The 17,654-nt window shown below is 41.3% G+C and overlaps 2 protein-coding genes across 2 annotated transcripts in view; one reads left to right on the plus strand and one right to left on the minus strand.

Annotated features, from left to right (window-relative positions):
* The window catches only part of DNAJB1 (DnaJ heat shock protein family (Hsp40) member B1), a 30,626-nt gene extending 15,660 nt beyond the window's left edge, over nt 1-14,966 (minus strand). Inside the window, exon 1 of the mRNA XM_020979937.2 lies at nt 14,844-14,966. The gene's annotated coding sequence lies outside the window, so the exon portion shown is untranslated. The remainder of the gene's footprint in view (nt 1-14,843) is intronic.
* A 1,720-nt stretch (nt 14,967-16,686) lies between these two features.
* The window catches only part of TECR (trans-2,3-enoyl-CoA reductase), a 37,207-nt gene continuing 36,239 nt past the window's right edge, over nt 16,687-17,654 (plus strand). The window contains exon 1 of the mRNA XM_020979939.2: nt 16,687-16,898. Coding sequence (XP_020835598.1) covers nt 16,884-16,898 — 15 coding nt within the window. The 5' untranslated portion in view covers nt 16,687-16,883. The remainder of the gene's footprint in view (nt 16,899-17,654) is intronic.

Consider the following 17,654-nt stretch of genomic DNA (forward strand, 5'->3'; position numbering starts at 1 on the left):
TAGTCTTCTCTTCTGTAGAAGCCTCTAAATCCAAAAGCAGCTGCAACAGATCCAGACAATGTATTTACTATTATTCTTATATAGTAGCTACTCACTATGGTATCTGGTTTGCTAGACATAGTCTCCTTCCTCTCTTTAGATTTTTAAGACTTCAAAAACACTTGCTTTCTGTTATTACCCTGGTTCAGTCCTCTTGTCTGAACCACTGCAGTAGACTCCTCTCTGGTCTGTCTCTAGACAGTCATTCCCCTCTCTTTGTCATACAGCTGTCAAATAATCTCCTTAAAGCACAGGCTAGCTGAGGTCACTCCCCTGCTTTGGCCTTCAGAAGCTTTCCATTGTCTCTAGGATAAAGTATAGACTTACTTGGCATTTTACAGTTTTTAATTTTGGTTCTAAGCTACCTTTGTGGCATTATTTCATGGTACTATTCTCCTTCATTTTTACCGCTGTTCAGTTGTATCTGACTCTTCATGATACCATTTAAGGTTGCTTAGCAAAGATACTGGAGTGGTTTGCCACAAAGTGGTTTCTTTCTTCCAGTTCATCTGAAAGATGAGGAAACTGAGGCAAACAGGTTTAAGTGACTTCCCCAGGGTCAACACAGTTAGTGTCTGAGGTCAGATTTGAACTCAGAAAGATGAGTCTTCTTGATTCCAAAGCCTATGCTCTATCCACCACACAACCTAGCTGCCTTCTCCTTCGTGCACCTATTTTTGGCAAGCTGGACTGCTAAAGTGTCCCCTGACCTCATGCTGCAATTTCCTACCTCAGGGAAATTTCGATAAAACATTGCTCATGCCTGAAATTGGCTCTTCCCCCTCCCTCGACCTGTCACATCAATGCCCACCTGTTGAAATCTTTCTCATTCTTGAAAGCCTGGTTAGGTCTCACTTCTTCACCCTTCCCTGATCTGCCTAGTCCAGGTTCCCCACCCCTGCTGAAAGTGATCTCATGTTGTTGATAGCACTTTGTCTAGACCTCCCTTGTATCCCCTTTTGTGGTGTACATTATTTCTGCTCCACCTTCAATTCATTTTTAAGCACTTTGAGTGCAAGAATGTCTTATTCTTTAGCTCTGTATTCCCAGTACTGAACACAAAGCCTTGCACAGAGCAGGTGCCTAACGTTTGTTGAACTGAATTGAGTGGTACAAAATATGCATGATCAAGAAGATTTGCACCCCCTCTGAATGCTGACTGTCTTCTCGAATGAACATTTCATAACCTGGTAGTGCTAATCTTCCTTACATTTGGCTAGGTTAGTCCTCAGATATAATCAGTTACAGGCCTGTAAAGAAAGACTTTCTCCTTGGTAGGACCTGCTAGAACTTCTGTTCCACTGGAATGACCTTTAAGAACTCAGAGTCACCTCCAAACCATGAATGGAATCATTGACTTTTAGAATAGGAAGGGAGCTTCTTTTTCTCACCTTCAGATTAGGAAGGTAACTTCCTTGTTTGACAAACCCAGATAAGGAAACTGAAGACTGGTTAAATGATGTGCCAATGGTTCAAATAGGTAGTAAGTAGTAGACCCTGGATTTGAACAAAGTTTTTCCAACTCCAAACCCACTGCTCTTTCTGGAATCACAGAATTTTTTTTTCTTATTGAATTTATTTTCTTATTTCAAAAAAGCATTTAGCTTTGTTGAATAAAATAAAAAATGGGCTCTTACAACAAAGGCTTTTAGCATATATATATATATATATATATATATATATGTATATATACACATAAATAAAAGATCATGGCTTTCAAGCTGGAAAGGATCTTTTTTTAATTAATTTTTAGTTTTTGACGTCACTTTCATAAGATTTTGAGTTCTAAGTTTTCTCCCCTTCTTTCTCCTCCCCCCACCCCAAGATGGTGTGCAATCTGATATAGGCTGTACATATACACTCATATTAAACATTAGTCATGTTGTAAAGAAGAATTAGAACCAATGAGAGGAACCATGAGAAAAAGAAACAGCAACAACAAAAGAGAGCAAACAGCATGCTTCCATCTGCATTCAGACTCCATAGTTCTTTCTTTGGATGTGGATAGCATTTTCCATCATGAGACCTTTGGAGATATCTTAGATCCTTGCATTGCTGAGAAGGACTAAGTCTATCAACAACGTGGCTATTACTGTGCACACCATTCTCCTGGTTCTGCTCACTTCACTCAGCATCAGTCCATACAAGTCTTTCGAGGTTTTTCTGAGGTCTGTTTGCTCATCATTTCTCATAGCACAGTACTATTCCATTACATTCATATACCACAACTTGTTCAGCCATTCCTCAGTTGATGGATGGACATCCCCTCAATTTCCAATTCTTTGCCACCACAGAAAGAGCTGCTATAAGTATTTTTGTACATGTGGGTCCTTTTCTCATTTTTATGATCTCTTTTTGGGATACAGCCTATTGCTGGGTTAAACGGCATGCACATTTTTATAGCCCTTTGGGCATAGTTCCAAATTGCTCTCCAGAATGGTTAGATCAGTTTACAACTCCACCAACAATACATTAGTGTCCCAATTTTCCCACATCTTCTCCAATATTTATGATTTTCCTGTTTTTTCATGTTAGCCAATCTGACAGGTGTGATGTGGTACCTCAGAGTCATTTTGATTTGCACTTCTCTAATCAATAATGATGGAATCACAGAATTTTAGAATTGGAAAGGATGACAGTGGTCATCTGGTCCAACTCATGCTGAAAAACAAGTAATCATCCATTCTCTGCTTGAAGGCCAATCAGGGGAAGCCACTAGCTCACAAAACTCATCGATTCTACTTAGTGACACCTCCAATTATTAGGAAGCTTTTTCTTTATTTCAAGCTTAAATTTGCCTTTCTGCAACTTCTAAGCTGCTGCTCCTGGATACAGCCTAATGCTTTGGTCTGTTAAAATCTCTTTGGACCTTGACTCTGCAATCCAGTATGTTGGCTTTACCTTTCAGACTTGTGTCATCTGCAAACTGGATAAGCCAAGTCACTGATGAAAATGTGAAACAAACTGTTCACATATATGACTTGGCTTTACTACTACTAGGCCAAAGCAATCAAAGAAAGAAGAAAAGGACCAAATGTACCAAAATATTTCTAGCAGTTCTTTCATAGTAGCAAAAAAAATGGAAAGGAAGTACCTATTTACTGGGGAATGGCTAAACACATATTGCAATAATATAGGATAATAACAGAATATTACTGTACTATAAGAAATTATGAAATAGACATTTTCAGAGAAAACAGAGGACCTCTATGAATCACAGTGAAACAAAAAGAACTAGGGGAACAATTGATATAATGATAAAATTAGAGAAAAAAAAACCTTTGAAAGACTTTAGAACTCTCATTGATGCAATGGTAAACTATGAGTCCAGAGGACTGAAGATGAAATATGCTACTCATCTCCTGCTACTGAGGAGATGGACTTAAAATGCAGAATAAGACACACTTTTTTTTTTCCTGCCCAAGATATACATTTTTGGACATGGCTAATATGAGAATTTGTTTTGTTGGACTACGTATATTTGTTTTGTTTTTATTTTCATTTTCTTGCTCATATTGGGGAAGGATTTGAGGGAGAGGCAATAAATGTGTAAAAAAAAAAAGTAACTGAAAATGTTAAAAAGCACAAGGTCAAGAACAGATCCCTGGGCCACTCCATTGGAGAATTCATTCCAAGCTAACATTGAACCATCAAGAATCTACTACAAGTGTACTTAACATCATTCTGCTAGTTTTCATCTAACTTGGATTTTTAGTGTATGAAAATTAGGTTAAAATTAGCTTTGTGACCTTGGATAAACCACTTTTCTTCTCTTGGCCTCACCTTTCTTAACTATAAAATGAGGGAACTAGATGTCTAAGGTCCTTTCCACTTCTGTCGATCAAAGCAAGCTTGAAGGGAAAAATCATCATAGAAGAGTAACCACCAGGAGTATGTGGAATGGGAAGGACAAGCCCATTCTTTTGTCTTGGTGAATATATCAGGTAAAGCTAAAGCAGGCCACAGTCTTGCATTGTTGGCCCCTGGATTTCTTACTTCCCTACTCATACCTCTAATGTTCAGATAAGCTAATAGGGATGGACCCTGGACCAAATGTTAGGTCCACACTTGGGAAAGATTATCTTATCTTCCAGAGAGTCTACCTGCACAGGGAGGCTGCAGAATGCTAGGCCCTTAGGGCATAGGTTCTGAATTTATTAGGAAGTGAATACCCCCACATTTAGGTGGCTCCAACTGTTTTCCTCACCAACAAGAACTCATTGATGTGTCTGAGGAAATGGCTGCTCTGGGAATCTCACAGCAGAGAGGAACAAATGTAGTTAAGAGGACTCTTTAGTTGGGAAAATTCCATTGCTACTCCCATGCCAGTTTTCACAGGGTTTTGGAACAAGCCAGACTGGGGCTGGGGAAACACCTCTCCACAGATCCTGACACAGCAATCCTTTCTCACTAGCCTTGGCCTGTCCCTTATTAACTCCACCTTCTCTTCACATAGTTCTGAGACTAGTCTAGCTTACATTCTGAAAAACAGCCAAGCCTGGGTTTAATTAAATCATGATCTAGTAAGTCCCACCTCACCCATCTAATGGGCTTATTTTCTTTCAAGTGAGATGAGATGAAGAACTAAGCTTTTTCAACTACAGCCCTTTGTAGTTTCCCAAAACTTCAAAAGACTCATGACAATATGGATAGTTCCTTTACTCATGCAGACCACTGTATCAGTCTACATTTTAGTCAATTAGTGGTCTACCAGCTGTGGCAACCCTCCTGGCAATGAGGCTTTCTGAACTGAGGTATACATTCTTCCATCATAAGTTTATCACCAGATCCTGACTTAAAGTCTTTCTGGAATGGTGGGATGTTGTAGAAATTATACGACACTGGCACCATCACACCATGATGGAACAAAGAAGGGGCACTTTAGTGAGGAAAAGCAAAGATGTGACATTATTATTAGAAGTAGGAACATAGGCCTGGTGAAAAATCACATGTGACGCTGTTTACCTTCCAACTCCCTCAAATTAGCTTGTGTTGCTACCATTACAACATCTCCTATGTGTGTCCTCTTCATTCCACTCATGTGACCGCCATTCCAGTTCAGGCTCATCACAGCTTGCATGGATTACTGCAATAGGTTCCTAATTGGTCTTTCTGTCTCAAATCTCTCCTCACTTCCCACAAATATATTGCCCAATCCATTTTCCACTCAGCTGTCAAAATGATTTTTGTGAAGTGTAGGTCTGACCATTCCATTTTCCTGCTCCATAAACTTCTGTGGCTCCCTATTTCTTCTAGGATCAAATATAAACTTCCTGTTGACATTCAATGCACTTTAAATCCTGGCCCTTTCCTATCTTTCTGGTCTTATTACTCCCCTCCACGCACTCCACACCCAGTCATACTGGATTAATTGCCCTTCCTCATATGTGATGCTGCATCTTTTGTCTCTATGCTTTTGTACTAGTTGTCTTTCCATACTCTCTCCTCCTCAGCTTCTTGGAATTGCTGGCTTCCCGCAAGACTCATCTCAACTACCACCTTCTTTCGGAGGGCTTTCCTTATCTTCTCCAGCTGCAGGTTCTTTCCCAAGGTTACCTTTCACCTATGCTGTGTCTTATATGTACTTGTTTATGAATATGTTGTCTCTTACATTAGAATATAAGATACTAGGGCAGAGATTGTTTTTGCTTTTTCTTTGTATCTTTGGCACAGAGCAAGCATTCAATAAATACTTGTTGACTAAATAATTGCCAGATTTATAAACCTACAACAAATTGAAAGTAGCAAGGGGAAGGGAAACTACAAGAGTAGGCATTTTGCTAACAGAGAGAATAAGAGATAATTGATAGCAAGAAGGCAGAAAATATGTAAAAAGCAGACACTTCAGTATTTCAAGGATCTGTAAATTGATTTTCATGGGTTCTGCCTCCACTAATACAGATTGAAACCTCTCTATAACTTATTAAACAATCCTTGAGAATAGCTGTGACCAAAAATTTCATCACCCCGCGAGTAGCCTGGTGATGGGCTGTTTTGAACTTAGCACATCTGGTCATGGGACAAATATACAGTCCATTACCAGGACCAGAAAAACAGACAAGAAAACTTAAAAAGCACAGCAGTTTGGGACCACATAATGTCAGCAAAAAGTCCTACATATCTAAATAAGCCTTGATGGTTTTCCATCAGCAAAGTGTAGTAATTTATGTTCATGAGCAGATCTCGAGTCATTGAAAAAAGGTTAAATCATGTTTGCATGGTGTGTTCTGTTTATAAAGGCAAAGAGTGTGTGGTACATTTCAACGAAAACATCAAAATAAAGTTTCATTGTACAATACATAAATTCTTTTACATTTAACTTTTGCTAAAGATGTCCTCTAGATAAGTCACTGTGGCATGGAAATGACCCTGGACTGTATTTCCTTTCTTTTTAAAATTGTATTTAAACACCAAATAAAATGAGCATTTCCACACACATACACTATAGAACAGAAATGTGAATCTCCATTAGTAGATAGAGCTTGTTTTTCAATATGTTAGTATGTTCAAAAGCTTGTCCCACTTTGCTTCTAACTTTCCTTCTATTCTTTTCTACTTTTGTTTGTTTGTTTGTTTAAGAACTCTATTGTTAATCCCCTTTTCCCTTTCATTGTTCTGCCCTCCCCTCAAACCAACTGAGAAAAAAAAAAAGCAAAACTTTTTTGGTAAATATGCCTAGCTACCAAAAACAAATGTCTACATTGGCAACTATGTCTAAAAGGGCAAGGTGTTTCAAAAGATGTCTCATTTTGCATCTGAAGTCTGTCACCCTTCTGTCAAGAAGTGGGTAGCACGATTCATTACTGGTCCTCTGGTATTTGTCATGATCCTGGATTCTTGAAGGCCCTGCTAGCAGATCCTCATCTTGATCAGCTCCTGCCCCAGCTTGTATGACTCTTACTACAGACCTGGCAAAAGTGTCTGTTCCCAAGACTCAGTCTAACTAAATTTGGAGTCATTCATTAGGCTGACTACTAAGGGATAATTTTTTGGTTACAGAAACTTACAAAAACTATTTGTTCTAGTAGAGAGAATAGTCACACCAAGAAAACATATATCAGAGAAAACGATGTCCTCCAGCTTTGAATGTCCTGTTTTTTTTTAAAGAATCAATCCCATACCTTTTATAGCCATATAAAGGGGACTTCTCAGTCTTCATAGGTTATTCCAAGAATGAGTGTATCAAAACTGCCCTCGAGTGAACAAAGCTGTATTATTTATAAAGTATATATTTTATACATATAGTGTGTATATATATCTTTATATATATATGTGTCAATATATATATATATATATATATATATATATATATATATATATATATATATATATATATATATATAAAATTATATATCTTTCATCTCTAGCACTCACAGAGACCTAGTTTCCTCTGGAAGAACGCTGCACCCTTGGCCATCCTTTACAGTACTGATTCTATCTTCTCTTGTATCCCTGATACAACTGTCCCAGAAGTTAACCTGACAGGTTAGTTGGAATGATCCTTGCTTCTAATTACCACTTTCAGATTCTCTCTGCTGCCATCCCTTGGTAACTGCTCTATCTGCTACTTCATCAAGGCTCACTCTATCCAAATATATCATCTATTCAGATCTGGGTGGCAGTTATCTACCAACCCCCAGGTAATTCTCCTCCTTTCCCAAGGAGTTCACTGTATCCCTTCCCACCTCTCCTGCCCTTCCACTAATGCATTTCAACATGCACATGAATTTTCCTCAAATAACCTCACTTTCCAATTCTTCTATCTCAACTCCAAAGATTCTCTCAGCCATACTTATAGGTGGTCAATCTCTGTATCTGGCCATTACCCACAAGATTTCCACTTCCATGAACAAAATTTAGAAATTATTTTATCCAAAACATAACCTTCTTATGTCCTTATGCCTCACTCCTAGTTTTTGTACTCACAATGACCTCTAAACCTCATTCCACTCTGTACTCCCCCAAGTTATTACCCTTACTTTGATTTCACTTTCTTTCTTTTTTTTGCAAGGCAATCAGGGTTAAATGACTCACACAGTGTCAAGTGTCTGAGGCTGGATTTTAAGCTCAGGTCCTCCTGACTCCAAGGCCAGAGCTCTATCTACTGTGCCACCTAGCTGCCCCAACTTCACTTTCTTCTATCCTAATTGTGACCCTATAGTTAACCAGTTCGGTATTACACTTCCCTGTATTTGTCAGTCCTTTGCCCTTTGTCCTATCACTCTATTCATGCCTTACCAACCTCTAACTCTGGATTATTCCTCCCACCATCCCCCTCATATGCTGCTGAATGAAACAAGAGAAAATCATGCAAATGTTTTGATTTGGTCCACTTTAAATTTATGTTATCCAGTCTCAACTGGCCCTCATTGAAGTATGGTCATCCTTTTACTCCTTCCTAACTAAATCTCTATCCTACTCCCAACAGTGTCTGCTCCAAACCTTCTCTTTTTAAGCTTCCCACAGTACCACCCTTCTCCTACCCTCTCAACTAATGACAATTCTCAGTGTTTGCAGGGAGAAGAGCTCTCTCTCTTCTCCCCTCATCATTCAACTGAAACTACTCTCTCCAAAGTTAGCAAAGATCTCAATTGCCAAATCTGATATCCTTTTTTCATCCCTCATTCTTCTAACTTTTCAAGCATGGCACTGTTGACTACCCTGGAAACCCTCTTTCCTCTCTTGGTTTTCTTAACACTGTTATCACTTAGTTATTACGTGTGACTCCTCCTTCTTATTTACCTTAGATAAATCTTCATTTATTTCATATCCACTAACTGTGGGTCATCACCCAAAGCTCTGTACTGGGCCCTATTATTATCTTTTTTTTACATTCTCCCTCTTAGGGGACTTTATTAACTGAGTTCAATGATTATTTGTGTGCAGATGACTCACAGATCTACAAATAAAAATAAGTTAGTATTTATATAGCATTTTGAGGTTTGCGCAGCACTTTACACGTTATCTCATTTGATCCACACAAAAACCCTTTTTGGCAGGTGCCATTATTATCCCCATTTTACAGATGAGGAGCCTGAGGCTGAAAGAGATTAGGTACCTTGTCCAGGAATACATAGCTAGAAAGTGTCTGAAGTAGGATTTAAACTCAGGTTATCCCAACTCCAGGTCCAACATTCCATCTTTGGCTACTTCCAAAGTCACTGCCTATATATCTAGTCATAGTCTCCCTCTTAAGTTCCCACCCCACATTACCAACAGTCTACCAGGCATTTGGAACTGTAGGCAGCTCTAACATCAAAAAATGTTCAAAACAGAATTCATTATCTTCCCCCTCAAACCAACCCCTCTTCTGAATTTCTCTATTTCTTTTGCAGGTGCCACCATCTTTCTAGTCATTTAAGTGCACAACCTTGGAGTCAGTTATCCTCAATTTATTACTCTTCCTCACTTTACTTAATTCATCATTTCTATCTCCATAACATCTTTTTTATCTGTTTCTTTCTCTCTACTCATATGCCACCACATCTCTAACCTGGACTGTTGCAATAGCCTCCTCACTGACCTGCCTTTTGTAATCCATCTTTCACACAGCTGCCGAATTAACGTTCCTAAAACACAGGTCTGTCTATGCTACTTTTCTGCTCAAGAAGCTTCAGTGGCTCTCCATTGCTTTTAGGACAAAATACAAACTCCTCTGTTCAGCATTTAAAGCCCTCTACAAATGGACTTAAGTCTCTCTTTCCAGGCCGAAAACTCATTACAACCCCTCCAGCCAGAATGTCTTATTTGCTGTTCTCAGTGCCTCTGCAGCTTCTTCCTCATGCCAGGGAAAGAAGTCTCTCCCTCCTTTCCTTCACCTCTTAGAACCCCTTGATCCCTTCAAGGAGTTCAACTTCAGTGCTGCCTTCTTCTCATTCCCCATGGTGTATTTATTTTGCATGTATCCTGTACATACTTATCTTTGAATACCTTGTATCCTCCTAGCAAATTATAAGCTACTTAGAAACAGAGATTTTCTCACTTTTGTATTTGGATCCCTAGCACCTACACAGTGTCTGGCATGCAGTTAAGTGCTTATTAAACGATTATGGAATGACTGAGAGGAATTACCAGAGGCCAAGGAGAGCAGAGGAATTCCCTAGGAGCTACAGAAAAGTAGCAGTTTAAGCTGTGGATGGAAAGCAGCTAAGGAAAGTTGTTGACTCCATGGGAGCACTGCATAAATATCAACTACTATTTATATTACTGTGATTTTACTCCTGGTGGGTGAACTACCTTTATCAATTCAGCTCAGCAACTGTTCCACATTTTATAGTCTTTGAGTCACCAGGGGGCCCTTTAAGAGGTTGAGTAACTTGCCCAAGGTCACAGTGACAGCATGTGCAGAAATAGAACTTGAACCTTGGTTTTCATGACTCCAAGACCAGCTTTCAACTTGCTCTGCCATGCTTTCTACTCTCATTTTACAGGTATACTATGCTTCATATTCTTCAAAGTGCTTTGATCTTTATCTTATAGATCCTGAAATCATCCCTTTGAATTAGGGATTAGCAAATAATTAACATTTCTATGGACTTTTAAGGTTTGAAAAATGCTCTTACTGACAGTATTTTACTTGATCAACAAACTCACCCAATGGGAGGTTGTCACTTTCTCAAAGTCACATAGTCGGCGATGACAACGATGACAGCTCTCATTTATTTGTGCAAAATCCACACCAACACAATAAAACTGATGACATTGTTTCTATTATCATATAGATTTAGTGCTGCACCAAACTACTATGGGAACTCTGTACAGAACAAGCCAAAGTCAGAACAAGACCCATCTCTCAGAGGATGATTTCCAGAGCTGGACAGTGACAGCAGGTGTTAGAGGCAGGACTACAGTCTCAACTGCATCCAAGCCTTCTGGGTATCTTGAAATGGATATCTCAGTTATTTCAAATTCAGCATGTATGTTTTTAATATATACATGTTTATATATATTTATATATATATTTCAAACTTTCCCATTAATGTTCTAGGCACTACCATTTTCTTAGTCACTCAGGCTCAAAACCTTGGGCTCAGCCTCAGCTCCTCACTCTTACTCACTCTACATGTCCAATCTGTTGTCAAATCCCATTATTTCTACATTCAGAATCTCTCTCATATGTATCCCTTTATTTCCTCTCACACAGCCACCACCATAGTTTAGATCCTTATCACCTCTTACTTGGATAAAACTTGGCATAGCGTCTCAATTGGTTGCTCTGCCTCAAGTCTTTCCCTGCTCCAATCCATGCTCTACTCAGCTGCCAAAGTGACTTTCCTAAAGTTTGACCATGTTATCCCTCCTGCTATATACTCCAGTGGCTCCTTATTACCTCTAGGATCAAACATAAAGTCCTCTGTTTAGCATTTAATGTGCTTTATAACCGAGTTCCTTTCTATCTTTCCAGTCTTCTTATATTTTACTTCCTTCTTCACACACTCTAAGATACAGACATACGGGCTTCTTTTCTCTTTCTAGCATAAAACACTCTATCTCCCATTTGCTGTTCCCCCTCTTCACCTCTTCTCAGAATCCCTAGCTTCCTTGAGACTCAGCTTGAGGGCCATCTTTTGCAGGAAATTCACAAGCTGCTACTACCTTCTCCTGTAAGGTTATCTTCAATCTACTCTGCATGTATTTTCATGTTGTTTCTCCCACAGAATGTGAGCTCCTTGAGGCTAATGATTGTTTTGCTTTTCTGTCTATCTGAAACAATTTCTTGTATCTGAAATAATTAGCATAATGCCTGGTCTACAGTAACTATAGCCCTTAATAATTGCTTTTTGACTGATTGACAAAAGACCTAGACTATCAAGTGAAACAATGAAGAAAGTAGGAACGAGGGGGAATAACTCAAACTGCTCTCTCCAAAGCTACTAACAATCTCTTAACTGCCAAATCTTATGGCTTTTTCTCAAGCCTCATTCTCCTTGACCTCTCTGTAGCCTTCAACACTGTGCTCATCTCTTCTCCTTGATAGTCTCTTTTCTTTAGGTTTTCATGACACTCCTCCCTCCTGGTTCTCTGCTCAGTCTCTTTTGTTGGATCTTTATCCACATTATTCCCACTAACTATGGGTGTCCTCCATGGTTCTGTTCTGGACCACCTTCTCTTTCTATACCGCTTCACTTGGTGATCTCATCATCTCCACGGATTCAGTTACTATCTCTATGCTGATGATTCTCAAATCTACTTATCCAGTCCTAACCTCTCTTAGGACCTCCAGTCTTGCATCTCTTAACAGCCTATTGCACATCTTTAACTAGAAGGCCCACAGACATCTTAGACTCAACAGAACTTATCATCTTTTCCACTAAACTGTCCCCTTTTCCTAAGTTTTCTATTATTGTTGAGAATACCACCATCCTTCCAGTCACCCAGCTCACAACCTAGGTATCATACTCAATTCCTCACTGTTTCTCTCACTTCCTATACCCACTTTATTAAAAAAGCCTGTTGATTTTGTTTTCTGACATTTTCTCCATCCTTGTACAGGCTCTCATCACCTTATACCAGGACAATTTCAATAGCCTGCTGGTTGGTCTCTCTGACTCAAGGCTTTCCCTACTCCATTCCATCCTCCATTCAGTTGCCAAAGCTATCTTCCAAAAGCACAGGTCTGACCATATCACTTCTTTATTCAGTAAACTCCCTCTATCATCTCCAGGATCAAATATAAAATTCTATTTGGAGTTCAAAGACCTTCATAACCTTCTCCCTTATCTCCATTCTTATTAAACCCTACACCTCCTACATACATTTTGATTCACTGACTCTGGGCAATTTTATTGGCCGTTCACCCATGCCTGGTATTCTTTCCCTCTTCATCTCGGCCTCTTGGCTTCCTTCCAAGTTCCAGCTAAAATCGCATCTTCTACAATCTTTCCCAATCCCTCTCACTTCTAGTGCCTTCCCTCTATTGATTATCTGCAATTAATACTGTATGTAGCTTATCTGTACATAGTTGTTTGCATGTTGTGCTCTACAATCATCTCATTTGATCCTTACAACAACTATGGGAAATAGTTGCTATTATTATCCCTATTTTAAAGATAGGGAAACTGAGGCAAACAAAGGTTAAGTGACTTGCTCAGGGTAACCTAGGTAATAAGTACCTGAGGCTGGATTTGAACTCAGGTATTGCTGATTCCAGGCTCAGCATTCTATTCACTGCCCCACTTAATTGCCCTGCCACTTGCCTCCCACCCCCCAATTCCCTTAGGAAAAGAAAGGTTCCATCTATACTAAAATATTTATATCATTACTTTTTGTAGTAGCAATGAATTGGAAATGAAATAGCTATCCATTGACTGGGGAACAGCCAAATAAATTGTGGTTCTGGAATGCAGTGGAATATTATGAGAAATAATGAACATGATAAATATAAAGAAGCATGGAAAGAAAGACTCACGTAAATTGATGCAAAGTAAGCAGAACCAGAAAAATAATACACATAGTGATTATAACAACTGAAACCAAACACTGGGAAATTATAATGGCCAAATGCAGCCCCAAAGAAGCACTATGGGAAAGCAGCTCAGCCTTGCTTTGTAGAGATTTGGGGGCTTTGGGCATGGAACACCACACACAATGTTAGACTTTTCAATATGTTAGTTCTGCTGAACTGTTTCTCCCCTCTTTTAAATTTTTTTGCTCTCTGAACACTGGGGAGGGATTTGTTAAGAAATGTAGGTGAAACAAAAATAAAATATATCAATAAAATAAAAAAAACATTAGTACTTACAGCTTTTTCTTTAAGACACACCTGTGATGTAGCTAATATGTTATTGCCATTCTGCAATAATTTGCAGTTAAATAATTTGCCAAAAAAAAGTCATGAAATCAGGGATAAAGTCAGGTTTCTTGACTCTAAATCCTGTGCTCTTTCCATTACAAATGCAAGAATTGACTTAATATTATCTTTTTTTTTTACAGATTCAAATTTTCACTAAAATCTTATATTACTCTCTCATCAGGGCATGCAGGTGAGTCATCCTGGGTTCTCAAAGCCTCTGTCAAGGAGCACAAGCTCTGACAGGTTCCACCAAATTGGAAAGGTTCCCTGTGGGATGACTCACATGAGTTCAGAGATGCTGGGCATCCAGTGATTTTTTTTTTAACCATACCAACTCATTAAACCAATTACTAGGACATGGAAGAGTTATGATTAAATTTGATTCAAGAAACACTAAATGCCTACTCTGAAATAAATTAAAATGTTTTGATAAGACAGGTCCTTACCCTCACACCACTGAAACTGAAGATCTTTCGAAATACTGATGGAAGACACAAGAGAAAACTGAGGCTCAGCAAAATTAAATCACATTGCTTCTGGTCATTCTTAATCTCAGTGCTTTTGACTTGACAGGGTCAGGGAGTGTACCAGTATAGGGAATTCCTGGATGAGAAAACTCCTCTCCCAACTTACTGTCATACTGCCTAGGACACTAAGTGGTTAAGTGACTTGCTCAGGGTCCTACATCCAGTATGTGTTACAGGTAGACCTTGAACTCAGTTCTTCTGGGCTCCAAGGCCAGCTTTCTACCTACTACACCACACTGCTTCTCCTTCTCCTTGATATTAGTGATTTTGTGGGACTAGGCTATGCCCCCAGAAAACTTACTGGTTCTTTTTCCCTGGCAAATAAGCAAAAGGGTAATAGACTGACATAGGGCATGTAGCTTCCCAATAAGAGCAAACTAAAAGATAATAGAAAGTCAAGGTTTTCAGAAGACTAGACCAGGATGACTCACTGACCTGGAACGTGCCCAAACACTTTTCTGTTTCCATATAAGTCAGTGGGTTACCTTTGCTGATTCTGGTGTCTGCCTTTGGCTTCAATCCAGGTTGCAGAGGCTTCTGGTTGGATGCAACAGTCTGAACCAGCTACCAGAAGGAGAGCAGTTCAATGCTGATTGGTAGCTGGACACCTGTTGTTGGGGAAGAGGACAAAGAATGAAAACAGTGAAAAGTGTGATCCTCTGAACATTCCTTGGGTCAGGCCCTACCTGGTTAAATCTAAGAGGAAACAGATGCCAATCTCAGCTCTCTAAGCTTCAAATCAGGTTATACAGTCACAGAATTACACAATATGAGACTTTCTAATCCCATCTAAACATTTTACAGATGAGGAAATGGAGGTATAGAGAAGGCTTGACCAAAGTCACACAGCTAATAAATGAGACAGGATTTGAATCCAAGTTGCATGACTCCAATTCAATTCTCTTTGCATTAGAATTTGCCAGAATATACCGTGCCAAGAGAGGAGCTCCCTTCTCTGAAGGAGTTAGCCATTTCTTATCAACCTCTAGGAACTGAAAGAGTGAGAGAACCCAATCTACGATGGGTTCCTGGGATTTAGCACTTAGAAGAGACCTCAAAGATTTGGCTCAACCTCTCCTTGAAAATTAGATGAGAAAGCTTTAAGCACAGAAAAAGTGACATGTTTAAGATTGTGTCTTACAGATAGGCAGGCTGAAACCCAGGTTTTTTGACTGCAAGTTCCTCATCCTTTCCTTTCTGACCCGGCTGTCTCCCATGTCTTAAAAACTGCTACAGAGAGGTCCGCTGGATTATTTTCTAGTTGGGGCCAATTCTTGCTATTATGGCCTGAGGCAGGGCTGTCCAGGTAAGAAAGACTCTAAACCCCATGCAACAATCATCTCTTAAACAAATTTCTTCACCTTGGCCTCAAGGGGCTTCCAGTTGTACTGGGGAATACTGGTAGTCAGGCAGATACATTTTAAAAATATGTATGCATGTGTGTGTATATACACATACATATATACACGTATGTAGGGGCACCTAGGTGGCTTAGTGAAAAGAATACAGGGTATGGAGTCAGGAAGTCATGTTCCTGAATTAAAATCTGGCCTCAGACACTTGCTAGTTGTGCGACCCTGGGCAAGTCATTTAACCCTGTTTGCCTCCTCATCTGTAAAATGAGCTGGAGAAGGAAATGGCAAACGCCTCCGGTAACTTTGCCCAGAAAACCCCAAACTGGGTCACAGAGTCGGACTGAACAACAGATTATATATCATATATATGTATGATTACCTGCGGGAGACAGGGGCCGTGCAGCTACCCCTTCCCGCCCCACCCCCCAAGTCTGCAGAGATGGGGAGGCCTCAAGGGATTCCCTTCACCACCAGGTCCGCCTCAGCGCCTGGGGCCTAGTGAGCGCCACACTCCCCCGAGTCCCTTCAGCCCGCCAGGCCAGCCCGCTCCTATCCTCCTGGGGCAGGTCTCTCGGTCAGAAGAACATCCCCGAGCCAGGGGTCCGGGGGTCTGGAGATGCCCACCTATTACTCCCGCACCTGGGTTCCCCCACCCGCCATATTTGCTCCCTCTTCGGCTCGTCCCACCCTCCTGTCACTCAACCGCTCCTTCCCCCGCCCCCAATAACCGTCGCTTCCTTTGGTTTCCATAGGGAAGCGTGGGGGTGAGGCAAGGCTAGAGCTTACTCCCTCTCCTGATTGGCTGCGAGGGATTCCCCTCCCCCAATCCCCTCCCCCGGTCCTACCACCCCTCAGCGGCTGCCGGTTCCAGAAGCTCATTGGTCCGCCGTGTGGCGCGAGGCGGTAGCCGGCTGGGGGTCCAGAGAAGCCTCTTGCAGTGGGGCTCGAAGGTGGGAGAGCTTCCCTCCTCCCCTCCCCTCCCCCACGTCTCTTCCCACTCGGCGCTGATTGGCCGGCGGGGCGCTCGCACGAGGTGGGAGGGAGAGGGGTAGGGGGCTGGTGGGCGGGCGTCGTTGGTCGCCTAGGCCCGGCGTGAGCCGAGGAGTGAGGCGCTCGGCTGTGGTTGTCGCGAGCTGGGAGTCGGCAGCGGCCCGTGGGTGAGAGGGAGCCATGAAGCACTATGAGGTAAGGAGAAACAGACCTATCTTGTTTGGGGCGGAGAGGGCAAGGAGATGGGGAGGGGCGCCACAAGCGGCCCGGAGATTCTCTTCAGGATCGAGGAGACTCTTGCCACACACACACACAAAATCCCCAATAAAAAACCAAAACTCGGCGCAAACCTTAAATAACCCCGTGACCCCAAACCCCAAATAGCCGTATGCCTTCAGGCTGAGGGAGACACGCAGGCGCAGTTAGCGCACGAACTGCCTCCGGCCCCTGCTAGGTCGTAGTGCGCATGTTCAGGGAGGTATTTATGCCCTGGAAATCCAGCCTGATTTGGGGGAGCAAAGGGTGGAGGGTCCCTGTGCAGGTTGTTTGGTGGCTGTTGGTGTGCAAGAAGCAGGTTTTAGTTCTCCGAGCTGGAGAGCTCTCTCCTGGTACAGAAGGAGACGCCGAGGCCCAGAGAAAGGAAATGACTTGCCCCAGGTCACACAGCTAATGAGTGACGAGCCTGGGGTTTGGGTCTCGGTGTCCTGAGCACGCTTTCCCCCGTACCGTTGCTTCTCTAGCTCATCTCAGGCACCGAGTGAATCAGTATCTGTGGATTGATCCTATTCCTGGTTAGGAGGAGGTAGCAGTCTCCAGATCCTGGTGGGGGGTGGGAGGGAGGAGAACTTGCATCAACCTTGCTGCACCTTGTTCTCTCCTGCGGGAAGGGGCTTCCTTATCGACTTTCACCAGTTTGACCTTTGTACACCTTTTCTTTACCCTCACTCCTGA

This window comes from Phascolarctos cinereus, unplaced genomic scaffold (assembly GCF_003287225.1).
Source record: "Phascolarctos cinereus isolate Bilbo 61053 unplaced genomic scaffold, phaCin_HiC Scaffold_4;HRSCAF=312, whole genome shotgun sequence".
Classification (NCBI taxonomy): domain Eukaryota; kingdom Metazoa; phylum Chordata; class Mammalia; order Diprotodontia; family Phascolarctidae; genus Phascolarctos; species Phascolarctos cinereus.